This window comes from Scyliorhinus torazame, chromosome 16 (assembly GCF_047496885.1).
Source record: "Scyliorhinus torazame isolate Kashiwa2021f chromosome 16, sScyTor2.1, whole genome shotgun sequence".
In the NCBI taxonomy this organism is placed as follows: domain Eukaryota; kingdom Metazoa; phylum Chordata; class Chondrichthyes; order Carcharhiniformes; family Scyliorhinidae; genus Scyliorhinus; species Scyliorhinus torazame.
This window is the reverse complement of record NC_092722.1, coordinates 60,300,553-60,321,131: the sequence shown is the minus strand read 5'-3', so window position 1 is coordinate 60,321,131 and position 20,579 is coordinate 60,300,553. Positions and strand designations below refer to the sequence as shown.

Genomic DNA, 20,579 nt, shown 5'->3' with positions numbered 1-20,579 from the left:
TCTCCTGAATGCTACAAAAAGTCAGAAAAACGCACACAATAACCTCATGCACAAGAGTCAATACTCTTCAAAGGGAAAATGTGTGACGAATCTAAGAACTTTAAGAAAAATTAAACAGGCACCTAAGTGCAGATACCACAAATTAAATGGGCCATAATTATAGAAGACAGTGCAAGTGTAAATACATTTTAATTATATATTCATTTTAGAAACAAATACTTTTTAGAGCAGTGGATAATTTCGAAATCATCATTTTGATCGTTGTACAAAGTTTGTTTAATATTTATGGGGTTAGGTTTGTGGTGAAGTAGATGAAGAGCATATGGTAACTCATTTTTAATCAAATGTTTTTGGTTGAATTCTCTTACAATTTTATAAACTGTGGGGCAGCACAGTGGCTCAGTGGTTAGCACTGTTGCCTCACGGCACGGAGGTCCCAGGTCACTGTCCGTGTAGAGTTTGCACATTCTCCCCGTGTCTGCGTGGGTTTTGCCCCCACAATTCAAAGGTGTGAAGGGTAGGTGGATTGGCCACGCTAAATTGCCTCTTAATTGGAAAAAAAATAATTGGGTACTCTCAAAGAAAAAAAATTCTAAACTGTAAGTTTGCAAATCAGGGTTTCCAAATGTTCAAAGGCCAAGGTTCCAGTTCAAGTTTTGCGAAAAGAAAACTTGGTGGAGTTTAATTACTGTGTGATAGGTTACTTTAGGGTTCTCTGTTAAACGTGATGTTGAAATTTGCTATAGGAGATTGACTAATCAGAAATACAGAGATGGTTTGGAGTACGTCTGCTTTGAAGATAAGCCAGGTAAAAGAAAGGACCTTTCCTTCATTTATTAGCATTTCATACACTACAAAATGATCGCGACTGCAAAATACAACCTTGGGCTGGATTCTTCAATTCCCCCAGCCTCTTGTTTCTCAGCCCGCACCCTTCACTGGAGGTGGGATTCTCTATTTCCACTGCTTGTCAATGGGATTTCGCACTGAAGCCACCCCACGCCGCTGGGAAACCCGCGGGCGGGGTGCGCTGCCGGTGGGGAGGGATAATTCCTGCTCTTATTTCACCTTTTGTAGTGACTGCGCTTTTGGCAAAGATATTCTTTAACAGCTGCAAAATCGACTACATGGGGATAGAAAAAACACATTGTGTGTGTCGCTCTGTTCTCAACTAACTCTGGAGGCATCTCCTGGAATAAACTCTGTACACCAGACTCAAGCCCACTAATGGAAAATTCTGAGATGGCATCAATGGATTTAATACAGGTTGAGTCACAGTATCTGTGTTTGAACATTTCTGGCTGTCCTTCAGTTGAAATATGCTTTAGCTATATGCCCAGACAGAACATGTGCATGTCTGGAAGACCCGACTGACTCTCTGAGGTGACTTGCATCTCTCTGCAATCTGTTACCTGCCAAGCTTCATAAGCTGAGAAGCCAATATATTTGGTCCCACTGTGATCCTTTCATTGCTGCAATATGATTTGCTTTCTAGTTACCATGTAAATCAGGTTTGTTTGATATGGAATCTCAACTCTCTGCGCTATTGTGCTTTTTAGCTGCATTCGAATTGCAGAATTGGCTAGTCTGCCAATCAGTATTGCTCAGCCGCAGATATGTGGCTAGTGGCAGATTATTTGGATCCATCGATTATTGAGGATCGACTCTGATTGGGTAATCCAGAATACCAGGTCCCAGCGGGGCTACTTGTGGCCCAGTCAAAATGGAATAACCTCCGCCAGATAGGAAAAGTCTGAAATGGGTTCTTTTGAAGTCAAGTGAAGGTGGAGGAGTAACATATTCTGAAGATCGTAGTTGGGCACAAGGGCAAGAGTGAATTGAATGGGCGACAACCTTAAGCATCACACAAATAAGTTTGAGTATTGTTGAGAAAAAGAGAGACATGTCGAAGTTATTCTTGCGAAATGTCCTGAGTGCAAGATGAAAAGTTTTGACATGTCCCTTTTTTTTCTGCAATACTCAAGTTCTGACTACCCAACAACTATAAATAAGCTTAATACTTCTGGAAAACCGCCACCTACGGGTTAATACTGAGACTTCTATGCGACCTTCAGAAGAGCCAGCAGCATTGGTTCCCACACACAGGTAGATACCAGCTTGGTCAGTAGTGATTGAAGGGATAATGAGAGTCCCAATATCTGTCCGTTCGACCTTGGCCTGCAAAAAGAATAAAAGCAATATATGTCACACAGAGCATAATGTTGCTAGGTTTGTCCCTACCGATAATATATGAAGCATCTCGCAGTTCTATGCATTGTCAACTTTTCATAAATGCCTATGTCCACAAATATAACTGCAGCAGCCTATAAACAGTGCCTCCAGTGGGTTGAAAGTGTAAATACATTGCAAGGTGCTTGCAAACAAAATTAGCTGTAAACAGTGCCTCCACTGGAGGAGGAGATGTAATTACACCAAGACATGTCGACACAGCCACTTTGCATTGTAAATGTGGATTTGAAATTTACAACGGAAATCTAACATTGACAATGTGAAAGTTAAAAATTAGGGACCGATGTAATGTCTGTGTATCAAATTATCTCCAACTTCTAACCCGGCTTCACCTAAAGTCTTGACTTCCAGACTAGCACTCGCAATCTCTTTTGCCATTTGCTTGATTAGAGGAGCAACAGATCCATGCGTTTTCATGCAAGGGATATGCAAGCTCCTGCAAAAACAACTAGTACTGATCGATTTGGCTTAATGTCTTGGCAGCGTCAAATATGACTGAAATCCTTTGTAGGGCAATTCCAAACACTCGTCTTTGGACCTTCTCATGCTCCCATGCCTCTTGTATCTTCCAGCCTCCACTACTAGCGTTATTCCGCAATGAAAAGGGGTGGTGCATTTTCCCCCCGCGAGCTTCCAGCACCCAGTGGGAAAGTATCTCATCACCGCTACGGATTCTTCTCACACCCTTCCCAAAACCTGAGTGGATGAGCAGCTCAGCAGACAACGGTTCGCAGACCCAAACTCAGAACTCGTGGTTGGGGCAGTCCTCTGACAGAACAATGCCACACAGCGGCAGCACACAGAAACACCTCACAGCTCTGATCGCGGGTCGCAGTGGAGTTGAGCCTTTAGGTTTAGCAATGGTGTACACTTACAATAGTCACAATGGCCACAGGCACATTGTCACAGTAACTTCAGTACATGTTAATGTAAGCCTACTTGTGACACTTATAAAGATTGTTAGTATTTTGTTGCGATGCTTTCAAAAGTACTTGATCCGATTAGATCGGAGTCAGTACGATCAGCAAATCTGAGAACCAATCATGTTCATTGAAGATTTATTCTCTCCATGAAATCATTAGTATCAGAACATATACTTCAATTTTATCACCTTGCTCAGCGTCTCTATCGGTAGCTTGGTTCCTGTTTTGTCTGATAAATCTCTTGTGGAGGAATGGTTAGGTAAAAGTTTACAGAAATATTGTTGGGACAGCTCACTTCTGTCTCCAACCTTCATTTGAGACTTCAAGCACAATCAAGGGAACTGTTTTCTTGCACAGTGACGGGAACTTGCACTCTAAAGATCCTTGCTATCTAAAGATCCCATGTAAGAAACAGAACCCACCAACCCAGAGAGGCCCGCCCAACAGCCCAACCTACCTGGTGATGGAAGAAAGAAAAATCCACGCGGAGGCCCGACCGGGCCTACTTAAAGATCCGACCCCAGGAGTGCCCAGGGAGGGAGCAGACCACGGGATCCAGCCCAACCTGCCTCAGGAAGCCCCTGCCCACGACCCAGGACCCCCGAAATGGCGGAGACCCCACGCGAGGACCCAAATGCGCTGCAAGATATTCCCGCGCCCGCAGAACGCCGGGACCCATCCGGATCGCAAACATGCCCCCCTAGCAACCCTTCTACCTCAACCAGCGCCCTGGACCCCGCCAGACGCAACCACATACCTTCCACAAGAGCTGACATCTGCCATCGGATCCCAGGATCATCCAGCAGCAGCCGCCGACCGAGGAAGCGAGGGAAATGCGGTGGTCTGCAGGCTAGACTGAAGCAACGCGGTTTCAAGACCCCTCTCCCCAGCATACTCCTGGCAAATGTCCAAGCGATCGAAAACAAGCTGGATGAACTTAACGCCAGACTTACCGCTCAGAGGGAAGTAAGAGACTGCTGTGTGCTCTGTTTCACAGAGACATGGCTCACCACCGCCTCACCGGACTGTGCCATACAACCTGAAGGCTTCTCAATTCACCGGGCAGACCGCACGCCATCATCAGGCAAAGCGAAAGGTGGAGGAGTTTGCCTCCTCATCAACTCCTCCTGGTGCTTGGATGTGGCGACTCTGGCGACCTACTGCTCCCAGACCTGGAATACCTGACCGTGAAGTGCCGCCCATATTATCTTCCATGTGAGTTCACTTCAGCCATTATCACAGCGGTCTACATCCCACCCCAGGCAGAAGTGAGGAAGGCGCTGGACGAACTATACACAGTAATAAACAACTACGAAACAGAACACCCGGAGGCCTTGTTCATTGTGGCCGGAGACTTCAACAAGGCCAACCTCAAAAGTGTCCTGCCAAAATTCCACCAGCACATCTCCTGTCCCACCAGGGGCGACAACACTCTTGACCACTGCTACTCAAAAATCAAGGGCGCCTACCATTCCATCCCCCGACCGCACTTTGGGAAATCAGACCATAAGACGGTGCTCCTTCTCCCAGCATACAAGCAGAAACTCAAGCGGGAGAATCCAGCTAAGAAGGTTGTGCAGTGCTGGTCTGAGAAGACAGAAGAGCTCTTACGTGACTGCTTCGAGACAGTGGACTGGTCCCTATTTAAGAACTCAGCGACCAACTTAAATGAGTATGCCAGCACCGTCACAGACTTCATCAGCAAATGTGTGGACGACTGCGTGCCAAATAAAGCAGTACGTGCGTTCCCCAACCGTAAACCATGGCTCAATCGCGAGATTGACTCCCTACTGAAGGACAGATCTGAGGCGTTCAAGGCAGACGACCCTGACCTATACAAGAAATCCAGGTACGACCTCTGCAAAGCCATCAGAGATGCCAAGAGAGAATATCAAACCAAGCTAGAGTCACAGACAGACTCTCGGCGGTTGTGGTAAGGACTAAACAACATAACGGGCTACAAAGCGAAGCCGAACAGTATCTCTGGCAGCAGCGCACCCCTCCCCGATGAACTCAATGCATTCTATGCTCGGTTCGAGCAGGTAACCAACAATCCGCTGTCGAGTGCCCCAGCAGCCCATAATTCACCCATACCCACCATCACAGCTTCCGAAGTCAGATTGGCCTTCCTGAAAGTGAACCCTCGGAAGGCGACGGGCCCGGACGGGATCCCTGGTCGTGCACTCAGAGCCTGCGCGGACCAGCTGGCAGAGGTATTCGCGGACATCTTTAACCTGTCTCTACTCCACTTCGAGGTCCCCACCTGCTTCAAGACGACCACCATCATACCGGTACCAAAGAAGAACCAGGCAACGTGCCTCAATGACTACCGACCAGTGGCCCTGACTTCAGTCGTAATGAAGTGTTTCGAGAGGTTGATCATGAAGCGCATCACCTCCATACTCCCAGAATGCCTTGATCCACTGCAATTCGCATAACGCTGCAACCGGTCCACATCAGACACCATTTCCCTGGCCCTACACTCATCCCTAGAGCATCTCGAAAACAAGGATTCCTACATTAGACTCCTATTTATTGACTACAGCTCTGCCTTCAACACCATAATCCCAGCCAAGCTCATTTCAAAGCTCCAAAACCTAGGACTTGGCTCCCCATTCTTCAACCGGATCCTCGATTTTCTGACCAACAGACCACAATCAGTAAGAATGAACAACAACACCTCCTCCACAATAGTCCTCAACACCGGCGCCCCGCAAGGCTGCGTACTTAGCCCCCTACTTTACTCCCTGTACACACACGACTGCGTGGCAAAACTTGGTTCCAACTCCATCTACAAGTTTGCTGACGATACGACCATCGTGGGCCGGATCTCGAATAACGACGAGTCCGAATACAGGAGGGAGATAGAGAATCTAGTGGAGTGGTGTAGCGACAACAATCTCTCCCTCAATGCCAGCAAAACTAAACGGCTGGTAATTGACTTCAGGAAGCAAAGTACTGTACACACCCCTGTCAGCATCAACGGGGCCGAGGTGGAGATGGTTAGCAGTTTCAAATTCCTAGGGGTGCACATCTCCAAAAATCTGTCCTGGTCCACCCACGTTGCGCTACCACCAAGAAAGCACAACAGCGCCTATACTTCCTCAGGAAACTAAGGAAATTCGGCATGTCCACATTAACCCTTACCAACTTTTACAGATGCACCATAGAAAGCATCCTATCGGGCTGCATCACAGCCTGGTATGGCAACTGCTCGGCCCAGGACCGCAAGAAACTTCAGAGTCGTGTACACCGCCCAGTCCATCACACGAACCTGCCTCCCATCCATTGACTCCATCTACACCTCCCGCTGCCTGGGGAAAGCATGCAGCATAATCAAAGATCCCTCCCACCCGGCTTACGCACACTTCCAACTTCTTCCATCGGGCAGGAGATACAGAAGTCTGAGAACACACATGAACAGACTCAAAAACAGCTTCTTCCCCACTGTCACCAGACTCCTAAATTACCCTCTTATGGACTGACTTCATTAACACTACACCCTGTATGCTTCATCCGATGCCAGTGCTTATGTAGTTACATTGTGTATGTTGTGTTGCCCTATTATGTATTTTCTTTTATTCCCTTTTCTTCTCATGTACTTAATGATCTGTTGAGCTGCTCGCAGAAAAATACTTTTCACTATACCTCGGTACACGTGACAAATCCAATCCAATCCAATCCAATCCTAATTCCGTCATTTTCTCACTTATTGTGATGGACATGCATCAAACTGCTGCTCGGGGACAAACGCGTTTGGGTAACATGCGGCCCTTTGAAGCAGCAGTTTACTAGTATTTTGATAAAATAAAAACAGCGCAAAATATTGCAAAAGCTGTCAAATGGGGAGTGCGGGGATATACTCAAACTGCAGGATTGCACCAGCCACCAGGGAGCGCACTTGCCAAGGGCTGAACCATCAAGTCAAAGATTTACTAGGCCACAGTCGAGAGTTGCTCAGCACCAGATAATCCTGGGACTGGATACAAACAGTCTTAATATTAATATGTTCCAGCCTCTTCCCCCTAACAGGAAGACAGAGTACTGGGCTAATGGTAAGATTCTTGACAATGTGGATGAGCAGAGAGATCTCGGTGTCCATGTACATAGATCCCTGAAAGTTGCCACTCAGGTTGAGAGGGTTGTTAAGAAGGCGTACGGTGTGTTAGCTTTTATTGGTAGAGGGATTGAGTTTCGGAGCCATGAGGTCATGTTGCAGCTGTACAAAACTCTGGTGCGGCCGCATTTGGAGTATTGCGTGCAATTCTGGTCGCCGCATTATAGGAAGGATGTGGAAGCATTGGAAAGGGTGCAGAGGAGATTTACCAGAATGTTGCCTGGTATGGAGGGAAGATCTTATGAGGAAAGGCTGAGGGACTTGATGCTGTTTTCATTAGAGAGAAGAAGGTTAAGACGTGACTTAATTGAGGCATATAAGATGATCAGAGGATTGGATAGGGTGGACAGTGAGAGCCTTTTTCCTCAGATGGTGATGTCTAGCACGAGGGGACATAGCTTTAAACTGAGGGGAGATAGATATAAGACAGATGTCAGAGGTAGGTTCTTTACTCAGTGAGTAGTAAGGGCGTGGAATGCCCTGCCTGCAACAGTAGTGGACTCGCCAACACTAAGGGTATTCAAATGATGTGGAGATGCCGGCGTTGGACTGGGGTGAGCACAGTACGAAGTCTTACAACACCAGGTTAAAGTCCAACAGGTTTGTTTTGATGTCACTAGCTTTCGGAGCGCTGCTCCTTCCTCAGGACCTGTTGGACTTTAACCTGGTGTTGTAAGACTTCGTACGGTATTCAAATGGTCATTGGATAGACATATGGACGATAAGGGAATAGTGTAGATGGGCTTTAGAGTGGTGTCACAGGTCGGCGCAACATCGAGGGCCGAAGGGCCTGTACTGCGCTGTAATGTTCTATGTTCTATTTTCCTGAGTTTATTTACGCTCCAGTGCTGTTACCCTCAGCCTTGCAATGTAGGTGCCACCAGGCTATTTCCAACCAGCAAGGAGGAAAGGATTTCTAAATTCGGGAAAAGGTTATGTGGTACTCCTCAGGATCTCTGGTTATGTGAAAGTGTTTTACAGATGACCCACACAGACAAGGAAAATCACAGATTCAATCCCTCAACTGCACTGAGTCAGTCAATGTAAATCGGTGTTTCTCAAACTTGTTTTTCCCTGGGACTTACTTTTTGCCAACTGGCCGACCTTGGGCCCCACTTGATGGACGGCACAGAGACGATGGGCCGAAGGGCCTCTTTTTGTGCTGTAAAACTCGAGGAAAGTAGAGAGATATTCAAAATGCAGAGGAAAGCCACAAGGTTGATTTCGATATGTGATTTATGGAAATAAAAAACAAGATTTGTATTTTGCTAACACCTTCTCAGCTACATGAGCACAAAGGAGTTTGCAGCCAATGAAGTACAGTCACTGCTCATCAACCTGGTGTTTGGCTTCCCAAAAGCTCCTTCCAATGAGAGGACCGAGAGATAAAGAGTGTGTATGTGGAGGGCTTGTGGACTAGGGGTCTGTGTTCGCTCCTCTATAGAAATGGGAACTGAGTCTCGTGGTGGGTGATCCTGAAAAGCTACTCAATTGAAGGTTAGTTGATTGAAAGACTTCAGTTCAGTGAAGAATTGGATTGGTTGGCGACGGCCTTTACTCGGCTTCAGTCTTGACCCTGTGATGGTTCCGAATTACAGCCAACCGTCTGGCTTGCTGTTGGGCTATCTATGTCAGCCCACCAGTCCACTTTGCTTCCTGCTCCTGGACCATGCGTTCTATCACATCTCCCGCTGCAAAAGCTATTTTCGTGGCACCCCTTTCTGTTCATCATCCTGCAGATCCTACCCAGTAGTTGGGACTCTTAATTTGATTTCAGGATGCACCTCGACCCTTTTTACACCTGCTCACTACCCACCCATTGGGTCGTGACACCCACTTTGAAAAAGCCTGATCTATATAGAAATGCCCTGTTGGTCATGGGCTGATGCCAGGATTATTACCCGGCCACTCCTGCTTGGAAATGTACTTGTAGGTATGGGATGAGGATTGGTTTGGCGCAGCTGTGATGAGACAGGCTGGCTGGGGGGCGATCGCAGCTTGGACCCATTTGGTTGACCCAGAAGACGTTGGTTGTCCCAGTAAGTTCAAACAAGTGGAGAAGGGTGCGAGGATTGGGGACGGAGTTCCGGAGAGAGTGCTGAAGGCTCTGTTACCAATGGTGGGACAAAGAGAAGGGATGAAGGATAACTGATGGAGTCAGCAGAAGAGAAGTTAAGGGAAAGACTGGAGGAGTTTGCAGAGACAGGGGGCGGTGAAGTTGCGGAAGGATTGAACAGATGAGGAAGCTCAATCACTGAGCCTGTTTAAACAGAAGATGATAGATTTAATAACAATAATATTTACTATTGTCACAAGTAGGCTTACATTAACACTGCAATGAAGTTACTGTGAAAAGCCCCTAGTCGTCACATTCCGGCGCCTGTTCGGGTACACAGAGGGAGAATTCAGAATGTCCAAATTACCTAACAGCACGTCTTTCGGGACTTGTGGGAGGAAACTGGAGCACCCAGAGGAAACCCATGTAGACACGAGGAGAACGTGCATCCTCCGCACAGACAGTGACCCAAGCCGGGAATCAAAACTAGGACCCTGGTGATATGAAGCAAACCACTGCGCTATGTGTGCATAAAGCTAGATGATCAACCATGACCTGCGTGATTGGCAGAGCAGCCTCAATGGGCTGAATGGTTTCCTATGTTCCTCTGATAGATATTTTGAACTAAATAGTTTTGGTGGTGGGTATCTAGCGTCGGAAAAGTTGCACGTGGATAGAGTGAGACTTTCGGAGGGTTTGGATAAGAGCGGCTGATTTATGGAGGGTGGGACAATGCAAAATGCCACTGCACCCAATCTCATAACCATAAAGATAGAAGGTATGTTACAAGTGCATCTTAGCCTACCCTCTGGGGTACATTACATTGAAGGAATTATTTGGTTTGTGATACTTTTGCTTTGCACTCAAGTATGAGAGTCAATTTGTTCACAACAAGGTCTCACAACGCAGACAGATGAATGACATGTTATCCTGTTTCTGGTGAGGCTGATGGAGGAGTGTTGGGCAGAAATGTAAAATTGGGCTAGTTTTATGCTGTGTGGAAATATTCCTTTTTAAGTGCCGCACTTCTATCAAACCCTTCACCACTCTTTTTTGCTCACTCCTGCTGCAATACGTGCCATGCTCTTTGAACATTCATCATAGAGTGTTCCTGACATTAGACCCAATGAAAATTGCTTGTCACAAGTAGACTTCAATGAAGTTACTGTGAAACGCCCCTAGTCGCCACATTCCGGCGCCTGTTCGGGGAGGCTGGTACGGGAATCGTACCGCGCTGCTGGCCTGCCTTGGTCTGCTTTAAAAGCCAGCGATTTAGCCCAGTGTGCTAATGTTTCAAGGTAAATAGTTGTTTCCATGTGTCTACTGAGTGGGAGTGTTTGGTAGCAGCTGGCTGTCAAGCTCAAAGGGAAACTCCTCCCAAAGAGACCAGAAATCATAGAGGAACTGAAAGATTTGGAAGTCTGACTACAGAAATGATTAAACTCTACAATTCAAGTGAAAAAAGTAATCGAAAAGGCTCTTGGAATGTTGGTTCGTGTCCAGAGAGGGCTTGAATACAAAGGGGAAGAAGTGTTACTTCAGCTGCCTAACAGGTTGGTCAGACTGCATCTGGAGCACTGCATTCACTTCTGAGCATCACACCTGAGGAAGGATATGGAGGGGGTGGAGCACAGGTTCAACAGAATGGGCACCGGGGCTAAAGAAAATTAAAATGATGAGGTGTCGCATAAATTCTGCGTGTATTCCCATGAGCAGAGAGGTTGAGATTAGATTTGATCAAAGTGATTAAAACATTAAAAGGCAGACAGACCAAAGGCATACAGACAAACTATTTCCTTCTGGTGGGCCTCCTGAGGGACTGAAGGGCATACCTAACCCTATGTTTCTATGTTGGCAGCTCGCTCTGAGTGAGGTCAGCACCATTCATGAAAAACATTCACTCCAGAAGCAGTCGTCAGAAATGGCTGAGACCAGTCAGATAATGTAACATAGGATCATGGGTGCATGCGTTGAAGGCAAGTGCAAGACCACCGTATACACTTCGACTGCTGGAGGTGTGAGGGGTAGATCAGGTCAGGGGCTTAATGAGGGAACAGCCAGGGTATTGCAATGGTCTTCTTTTGGTGGAATGTGATTGGTCGCCACTTAACCAATCAGGAACGAGTAACAAGTCACTCTCCAGAGGCTAAAAACATTTAAATAAAATATTCTGAAAAGGTTAGGGATCAGCAGATGATCCCAAAATGTTATTAAAAATTTTTAGAAATTGAAGATCTTACACAGGAAACCTGCCCAAATATATAGTGATGCTATAATTAAACAGCAAAACCCGCAAAAATCATTGGAAGTCATTTAACACACATGTATACATGCATGTTATACGAGAGCTCAATTTATAAACACATCACTTCAATGAGGTCCTTGTGGCAATTTTTCTTTCTAAAAAAGGGCTTGACTATAGTCATGGGGTGGAAATGTTTATTACCTTGATTTCAAGGACATCTCGGTCTCGTGAATGCCCAATAAATAGAAAGATGACATTGCCATTCCAAATCCTCATCACAGCTCCGAGCCTCATTCTTACAAAGCATGCAGGCACACGCAATATTGGGATTACTGCATTGCAAACAAATTGCCTTCAGACCATTCCACTCGGGTGTCCCAGATGGGCAATACATCCTCAGGTTTGTAAGCCTAGCTTCACTTCAGATCAAGCTGCTCTAACTCCGAGGCTGACCTCTATTGTCCGTGCAATGCACGGAGGAACCTGCGCAGGCTCGGACACTTTTAATGCTAGCTGGTGCTATCTCATGGCTAATGATCAGATGCGATTAGCACTCAGTTTGGCCACATTTCTATTTTAAAGTTCTCATTCTTGCTTTCAGATTTCCACCATGTACACGTCCCTCCCTAGCTCTGTAATCATTTCCAACCTTATGACCCTCAGATGTATCTGCTTTTCTTCAATTCTAGCCTCTTAGGCATTCCTGATTGTAATCACTTCGACATTGGAGGTCGTGAGGTTCTAAGCTCTGAAATTCCCTCCCTACACTCTCATCTCTAACTCCATCTCATTAAGATTCTCCTTAAAACGTACCTCTTTGATCAAGCTTTGAGTCGAACGCGAGACTCACCCAGAGTCAAATTTAATCTGATAACACTCCTGAGAACTGCTGTGGAATGCTTTACTATTTTAAAAGTGTTTTATAAATGCACGTCGTTATTGGTATTACTGACATTGTGGATTTGGGCAGAGTTTTATACTCTGGCTCCTCCCAAAATGATTTTATACAAGTTGGAAATCGACCCAGAGAGAGACAAATCTGTGTGCGACTGGAATGTGGACTGATCAGTTCGGGCTGGGAATAATTTTAAATTTGTCAAAGGTAAAAGGAAGGAAGAAAACAGACATGTCCTGGAAGCGGCAAGTGCCAGTACATTCAGAGAGTGGGAGAACAAATAATAATAATAATAATAGCTTATTGTCACAAGTAGGCTTCAATGAAGTTACTGTGAAAAGCCCCTAGTCGCCACATTCCAGCGCCTGCTCGGGGAGGCCGGTACGGGGATTGAACCCACGCTGTTGGCCTTGTTCTGCATTACAAGCCAGCTGTTTAGCCCACTGGGCTAAACCAGTCCCTGTAGCAATAGTGCAATGAAACACCCAAGTCTATGCCATCGGGTGCTGAATGTTGGAGAATAGACTGCACTATAGACAGGCGTGAGTTTCCAAATACAGATGTTGTGCTGCACTGGACACACCCTGCACACCTGCTGCAGCCCTGCCCACCTGCTCACACACTGCCTACCTGAAGCTGCATTGCCTACCCGCCGCAGCCCTGCACACCTGCTCGTGCCCTGCCACTTGCTGCAGCCCTACATATCTGCTACTGCCCTGCTGTTGCCTTGCTCATTCTGCCACTGTGCTCCGTGATGGAATGGTCTGAAACCAGCGGGTCAGAAGCCGCTCAGCAAGATCCAGTGCCCAGACAAGTGCAGCTACCTGCAGCTCTTGGATGCGCCTCTGGAAAACCTGAGCATTGTAGCCATTTCCCATCGGAAAGAAACCAAATACGGACATAGCCTGGACAGAGAGCAGAGAGAGTTGAAAAAAAGAGTGCAAACAGCAAAGAAACAAGCAGTACATCATGGGGGAAAGACTTGTATTGCAATATTGTTAAGAGACCGGTTAACACCGGAAAGTTGATTTTATTTAGAGCTTGAGCTTTTGTTAGTTCCCTCACCAACAACATCTCCTATGCTTCCTCCTTCAGGAATTTGAGTGCATCTTGCAAGCGAATAAAGGTAAGTGTTACCTGTGGTGGTAGTTCTCCTCCATGCTTCTTCCATGAGAGCATTGGTGAAGGATGTCCTCCAGCTCGACAGTACAGCCTAACAGTGTCACCTGCTGGTACCTCTATCCGCTGCGGACTGATCTGTACCTGAGGAAGGTTCCCGCTACCTACAGAGGCAAGTTAGAGACATTGGACTTAAAAATGTACATATACAAAGCAACTTTGAGTAAGGATTACCATTCATGGAATTAAAAGACTCAAAACAATAGAGGGTGCCGATTATTTTAAACAGCTATCATTGAGTAACTCAGATTATTAGATTAGTTCAGATTGGTGCATTTCTGTGATACTAGATTTTGTTTCCAATTTTTAAAGGTAGGTAAATTATAAAATGCACAATTACATGTGATAGATGCCTCTCTTTCTTTTAATTCACCCTGCATGTTCATTTGTACAATTATATAAAATTGTGTCTTTAAACTTTTGGCATTCCACCTAACTTGGAAGGACTTATTTAATATTAGAAGGAGTCAGTACTGCAGAAGAATACATGGAGCACAATAAGAAACACAAATGTGTAACCGAGACAAGAGTGAGAGAAACATGTTTTTAAGGAGGTCTGGCCCTATTGAAACAATGAGGAAGACATTCCCCAATTCAGTCTTTCCCATTTGACAATGCTCATAAACAAATGAAACGTGTCAAGTAGTTCGGGGTAGAGAAATGTAGAGGCCAGCGTAGACCAAGAAAATATAAATATTGCCATACCATGAGTTTTTCATTGAACCAAGGCTTGGCTAGGAGAATAAAATAAGCCTTTACTTTTTGCAATAAAAACCACAGACCAGGTAAAGGAATGAGCTGAAGAATAACATACTTGCCAATGCTGATTTCTAAAGGAGTCCCATATCCTCGATCCTGTCAATAAAGACTCATAGATATCATAGAACTTACAGTGCAGAAGGAGGCCATTCGGCCCATCGAGTCTGCACCCGCTCTTGGAAAGACCACCCTACTTAACCCCATACCTCCAACCTATCAACGTAATCCTGCAACCCAGTCTCAACCAAAGGCAATTTAGCATGGCCAATCCACCTAACCTGCACATCGTTGGACTGTGGGAGGAAACCGGAGCACACGGAGGAAACCTACGCAGACACAGGGCGAATGTGCAGACTCCGCACAGACAGTGACCCAAGTGGGAATCGAACCTGGGACCCTGGCACTGTGAAGCCATAGTGCTAACCACTATGCTATCATGCTGTCCTGGAGAACTCAGGTTATCCTCCTCTCACAATGAGCATCAACAACAGAAATCACAAACCACAGCAATTAGAAAAGGTTAGGTCTACTATACTCATTGGAGTTTAGAAAAATGAAATGTGATTTACTGAAACATATATGTCCCGGAGGGGACTTGACAGGGTAGAACATTTCCCCTTCATGGGAGAATCTAGAACTAGGGGGCAGTGTTTAAAAAATATGGCATCTCCCATTTAAGACTAAGATTAGGCGCACTTTCATCTCTCTGAAGGTTTTTAATATTCAGAATTCTCCACCCCAGAGAGCAGTGGAGGCTGGGTCATTAAATTATTCAAGGATGAGTTAGATAGAATTTGGATCGCCAACGAAGTCAAGAGTTGTTATAGGGATGATAGGGGATGGAGATGAGAATGCAGGTTTGAAAGTGGAGTGAAGGCCACAATTAATTTAGCCTTCTGGATCTTGCTGAATGGTGGATATCTTCCTTGCAATTACTGTAATGTATTTACAAAAGTTTGTTTCATTGGATATAGAGATTGAATGATTGAGGAAAGACTTGTTCTTGTCTTTATATTTTTGGGGAGAAAATATTCAAATGGGTTTTAATTTTGAATCTTGGCCTAATTTTCACAAGACAAAATTTTATCCATCATTTCAGGGTGGCAAAGCAACATTTTGAAACTGTAATCTTCATTATACTTGGATTATTGTGGAGCTCGGTGCTAAGTGAATCAAACCAGGCAGAAGTAAAAAAAATAAAGGCTGGATAGCTTGTACAGTCCGATCAGCCTGCTCTGTCATTTAATTGGACCATGGCATCTCTCCTCCTCAATGCCACTTCACGGCACTATCCTTAATGCCCCAAAATCGATCAATCTCAGTCTTGATTACGTTCATTGGAAAAGCATCTATAGGCCTCTGGGTATTCCAAAGATTCACAATCACTCCAAATGACACCATTTCTCCTCATCTCTGTCTTAAATAGTCGACCCCTTATAATTCCCCTAGCTCGAGATTCTCAAATCATGGGGAACAATCTCCAAGCTGTTCAAATACTCAATATTTTTTTAAATTTAAAAATTCAATATTTCCCCAATGAAATGTTACATATTTTAATATTATCTCTCATTCTTCTAAACTCCAAAGATAGCAGCCCCCCCCCCCCCCCCCCCCACACACACTCTTCTTCATAGGACAACTCTCTAGCCCCAGAATGATCTGAGCTATTTTTTGACATTGTGACTAATGTTGGTACAACTTTTACGTTTTGGAGCTGTTGTTATGGGATTTTTCATTTTTCTGCTGGCAAGTGATTACAGAAATGACAAACCACTTCAAATTGTGTTTAAACTGTACCAAAAGATAGTCAAAGTGGTTGTGACATACCTACTGTATCCTGCTCAGCACGAGGTTTACTCAATTGTGTTTTTTTTCTCAAAAAAAAGGACCAAATCTAAATCGTCCATTCATGACCCCCTTGTCATGACAGTAGTTAGAATTATGCAAGGCGAATTCTTTGATGTGTCCACACATCACATTAAAACTTAACAATACCCCACAGAAAGATTCAAAATTAATGCTGAGCTTGGTTGTGTGTGGGATGAATTTAATGAGATCACACAAAATGTATGTGTCACAGAGACAGCAAGCAGCATCCTGCATGATACTGTCTATCTATCGCGCTGGAAATTGGCGCACGTTAAATGCACAACAGGCTTCCGGGTTGGCAGGTTTTCAAAATTCGATGTTACAGGCTTCAAATCCACGAGGGTTGCCACAGCAACACAAAACTGGGACAGGTTGTCCAAAGAGTGGAAGGAGGAATGCAGACAGTTCTGGTTACACAATTTAGCCGCACTATGGCAGACAGTGCACAAGATCAACAATGCTCATTCCCTTTTATAATGGCCACGCCAAATCTAATCAATCCAAAATGGACACCTAATCCCCGCTTATGCATTGCAGCACCGCCCGACTGCACAAGAATTTTTCTGCAAATGTAGTGGGTAGTGATATTAGGCCTGGGTAGTGATATTAGTAATGTTGTCTCGGCCTGGGTTGTCCATTAGCCCAGTGAAGCCTGCTTATCACATAATTATTACAACAAAGAAATAATGCTTTTTAATTTTACTTTGAATTGAATGATGGAGGCAATTTTATTTCACATTTATCAAGTTTGAGTGCCCAGAACAGAGGTTAATTCAATTATCTGTTTAGACCCATTTCCCACATCTTACTTGGACTTTGAGCACTTCATTTATTTCAGCTCTGCTATCTATCTCTCAATCTACATCAAGGTCCGTTTGCCAATCACCCCGTGCTTGGTGACCAACGGTGGTTCCTGGGTCCACCTCAAATTTAAATTCCCTGTATTTTTGCATTTTGTATGGAGGCAAGGTGGCACAGTGGTTTGCCCCTAGCACTGCCTCATCACTCTAGGGGCCCGGTATGATTCCGACCTTGGGTGACAGTCTGTGTGGAGTTTGCACGTTCTCGCCGTGTTTGCTCCGGGACCTCCGGTTTCCTCCCACAGTCCAAATATGTGCAGGTTAGGTGGATTGGCCATGATCAATGCGTGGGCATTACAGGGATAGGGTGAGGAAGAGGGCCTAGGCAGAGTGCTCTTCCGGAGGGTCAGTGCAGACTTGATGGACCAAATGGGCTCCTTCTGCACTGTTGGGATTCACCCTCCTCTTTGCCAGCTGTATATCTCTCTCAGATCAGATCTCTGCATTCCTCTGAATTGTAGCCTCTTGAGCAAACCCCCGCTTCCTCCAGCCACCATTGGCAGTCAGCTACATTGGCATTTAGTTCTGGAAATCCATCCCTGAATTTCGCCCTCTCTCTACCTCTTTCTCCTCCTAGTAAGATGCTCTTTGGACAGGTTTTTGGTCACAGTGTATATCTGTACATGACTTGATGACGCTCCTATTTTGAAAGGTGCCTTATCAATGCAGGATATTGCTGTGTGTGTGGAGGTGAACAAATTCCCCGACTGGGTCAGAATTTGAGAGCTTGCCTTTGTTCCATGTATGAAACAAAGCTCTTCTTTGAAAAGAGTTAAATAGCGGACAGGCATAGGGCAACCGCTGTTGCTTTGATTTCTACACCAGTGCCCCAAATGTTCTGCACCTATGTCACACGGAATGCAAGACAGGTACTGCTCAGTGAAGGCAAGCAGGATAGGCCGCAAAGTCGGAGATCCCGTGGTACAAGTTACAGAAGATCAAATTCAGCCAAGAGACTGCAGACATCATTCTTGTGGCGAATCAGTGTATTAGTTTATTTTATGTTCCTTTGCAAACCCACTTAAGGCCAATTTGTACAAAAAGGGAGGGGGGGGGGGGGGGGGGGGTGTTGAACACAACAAGCAATGCGGGAAGTGAAGCTTCCATTATTTTCCCTCAAGTGGACAAGTCCGAAAGAGAATAATTCCTCAAAATCCTTTGTGGTAAAATAAATACTACCTTGATTTATTGAGATTCTATCTAAAGTTCCCGTGAACATCACCTGCAGCTCTTGGGTTGTTACTGATACATTTCTTTACAAGGAACCTTTGGTGATTTGATAGTGTCTTGGGTTGTTACTGATACATTTCTTTAGTGATTTGATAGCGAAAGGAACTTTAAGAGCAGATGCCCTTCATCGAGAATCCCAATCTCTGGTCCTGCACATGTATGTCACCTATTGCATTAAGTCACTTGCTGGTGAAAATATAATCAGGCCTTTCAGTCTTGTAACTGTAACACATCACACTTCATTCCCATGTCTTGGCCTAACTGCAGACAACGTGACATCTTTTTACAAGGTCATGGCTTTGAGAAGATGTCAAAGGCCAAGAGTGTGGTTGCTGCGGCACACAGTGACCACACCAAATTATTGCAAGGATGGGACAATTGTAAAGTTTGCAGGTGATACAAAACTTGGAAGTTGAAGAGGACAGTGTAGAACCTCAAAAGGACATAGAGAAGTGGTGAAGTGGGCGGATAGGTGGCAGGCGAAGTTCACCGAGAAGTGTGAGGTGATGCATTTTGGTTGGAAGAACATGGAGAGACAATATAAAATAAGAGTTAAAATTCTTAAAGGGATGAAGGAACAGAGGGACTTGGGTGTATGTGTGCATCGATCATTGGATGTGGTAGGACAGGTGGAGAGAGCAGTTAATAAAGCATATAGTATTCTGGGCTTTATTAATAGGGGCATAGAGTACAAGAGCAAGGAGGTTACGCTGAACTTAGACAAGACACTAGTTAGTTCGCAGCTCGACTATTGTGTACAGTTCTGTGTGCCACACTATAGAAAGGATGCAAACACATTGGAGAGAGTTCAGAAGAGGTTGACAAGAATGGTTTCAGGAATGAGAAATTTCAGTTATGAGGATAGATTGGAGTAATTGGGACAGTTCTCCTTGGAGAGAAGAAGGCCAAGAGGAGATTTGATAGAAATGTTCAAAATCATGAGGGGCTGGACAGAGTAGATAAGGAGACACTGTTCCCGCTCGTGAAAGGATTAAGATTGAGAGGGCACAGATTTAAAGTGTTTTGTAAAAGAAGCAAATGCGATGTGAGAAAAAACTTTTTCACACAGAAGTGGTTGGGGCCTGGCATGCACTGCCTGGAAGTGTGGGGGAGATAGGTTTAATTGAGGCGTTCAAGAGGACATTAGATGATTACTTAAATAGAAAAAATGTGCAAGGGTACGGGGAAAAGGCAGGGCAATGGCACAAAGTCTGATGCTTGTTTGGAGAGTCGGTGCAGACATGAAGGGCCGAATGGTCACCTTCTGCGCTGTGCCAATTCTGTGATTCTGACAGTGCACATTGATCGAGTGTGCAAATGTTGGATAATTCATTTGGGAATTGTGTCCATGATATAGTTACACGGTGCACTTTCCAACTATAGCACACTAGCACATTCTTGGCTGAGTTGTCTACGACTGGAGTAATTTATAGGCAGTACCTTTTTGATATTTCATGAAATCCACAGTAAGCCTCAAGCAATGACTGTGAGCCACCAAATTTCCATTCAATGATGCTACTTCCTCCTCTCCCCTTTTAAATACAATGATTTCCATTAGCTTGTGTCTGCTGGGGGTCTCTGGGCTTTCACCGACTTCTCCAAGGTGCCACAGTTCACACAAGAACCTCATTAAGCCATAGAATGGAGATCAGAACGCAGATCAGAACATAAGAATCTGACCTGGATTCTCCCCTCCCTAGTTCGCCGGTACCGATAAATACGGTGCCCAGGGCGCTCTGATCACTTGACTTTGCACAAACCAAGGATTAAAAAGGGTCCTTTCCTAGTTTGAGTACGGATCATTGTCCCAGGCCTTAGGAGGCTAATCCATTAGCTGGTTGGGTTTCAGGGTGCGGCGAAGAAGAAGACACCTTGATTGAAATTTAATTTGTCTCTTACTCTGCACGTAGAGAATGGACGTGACCGTGTGATGTCCAGCACCGTTCGAAGCTTTGCAAGAGTATTCGGCTTCATCTGAATGCTCCACAGCAACAATTCGAAGAAGTCCGCCCTGAATTACTGCATTTGGTGAAATAATATTACCTTGGCCCCCTGAAACATAGAGGGGAGAAAAATGATATATTTGCCACAATAATCACATTTTGGGCAGTATTTTACTCGCAGTGAAACTCGGAGATTTTACAATTTAGGAGATCATTTTAGATTTAACAGGTTGGAATAGGTCAATATATGGTA

General features: G+C 45.1%; 1 protein-coding gene across 7 annotated transcripts in view; it reads right to left on the bottom strand.

Moving 5' to 3' along the window:
* Positions 1-20,579, bottom strand: part of hspg2 (heparan sulfate proteoglycan 2) — a 644,821-nt gene that overhangs the window by 170,022 nt on the left and 454,220 nt on the right. For all 7 annotated transcript variants that reach the window (XM_072478556.1, XM_072478557.1, XM_072478558.1 and 4 more), the window contains 3 exons: positions 20,283-20,435; positions 13,624-13,769; positions 2,043-2,178 (listed from right to left, as the gene is read on the bottom strand). In XM_072478556.1, the coding sequence (XP_072334657.1) occupies positions 2,043-2,178; positions 13,624-13,769; positions 20,283-20,435 (435 nt within the window). The remainder of the gene's footprint in view (positions 1-2,042; positions 2,179-13,623; positions 13,770-20,282; positions 20,436-20,579) is intronic.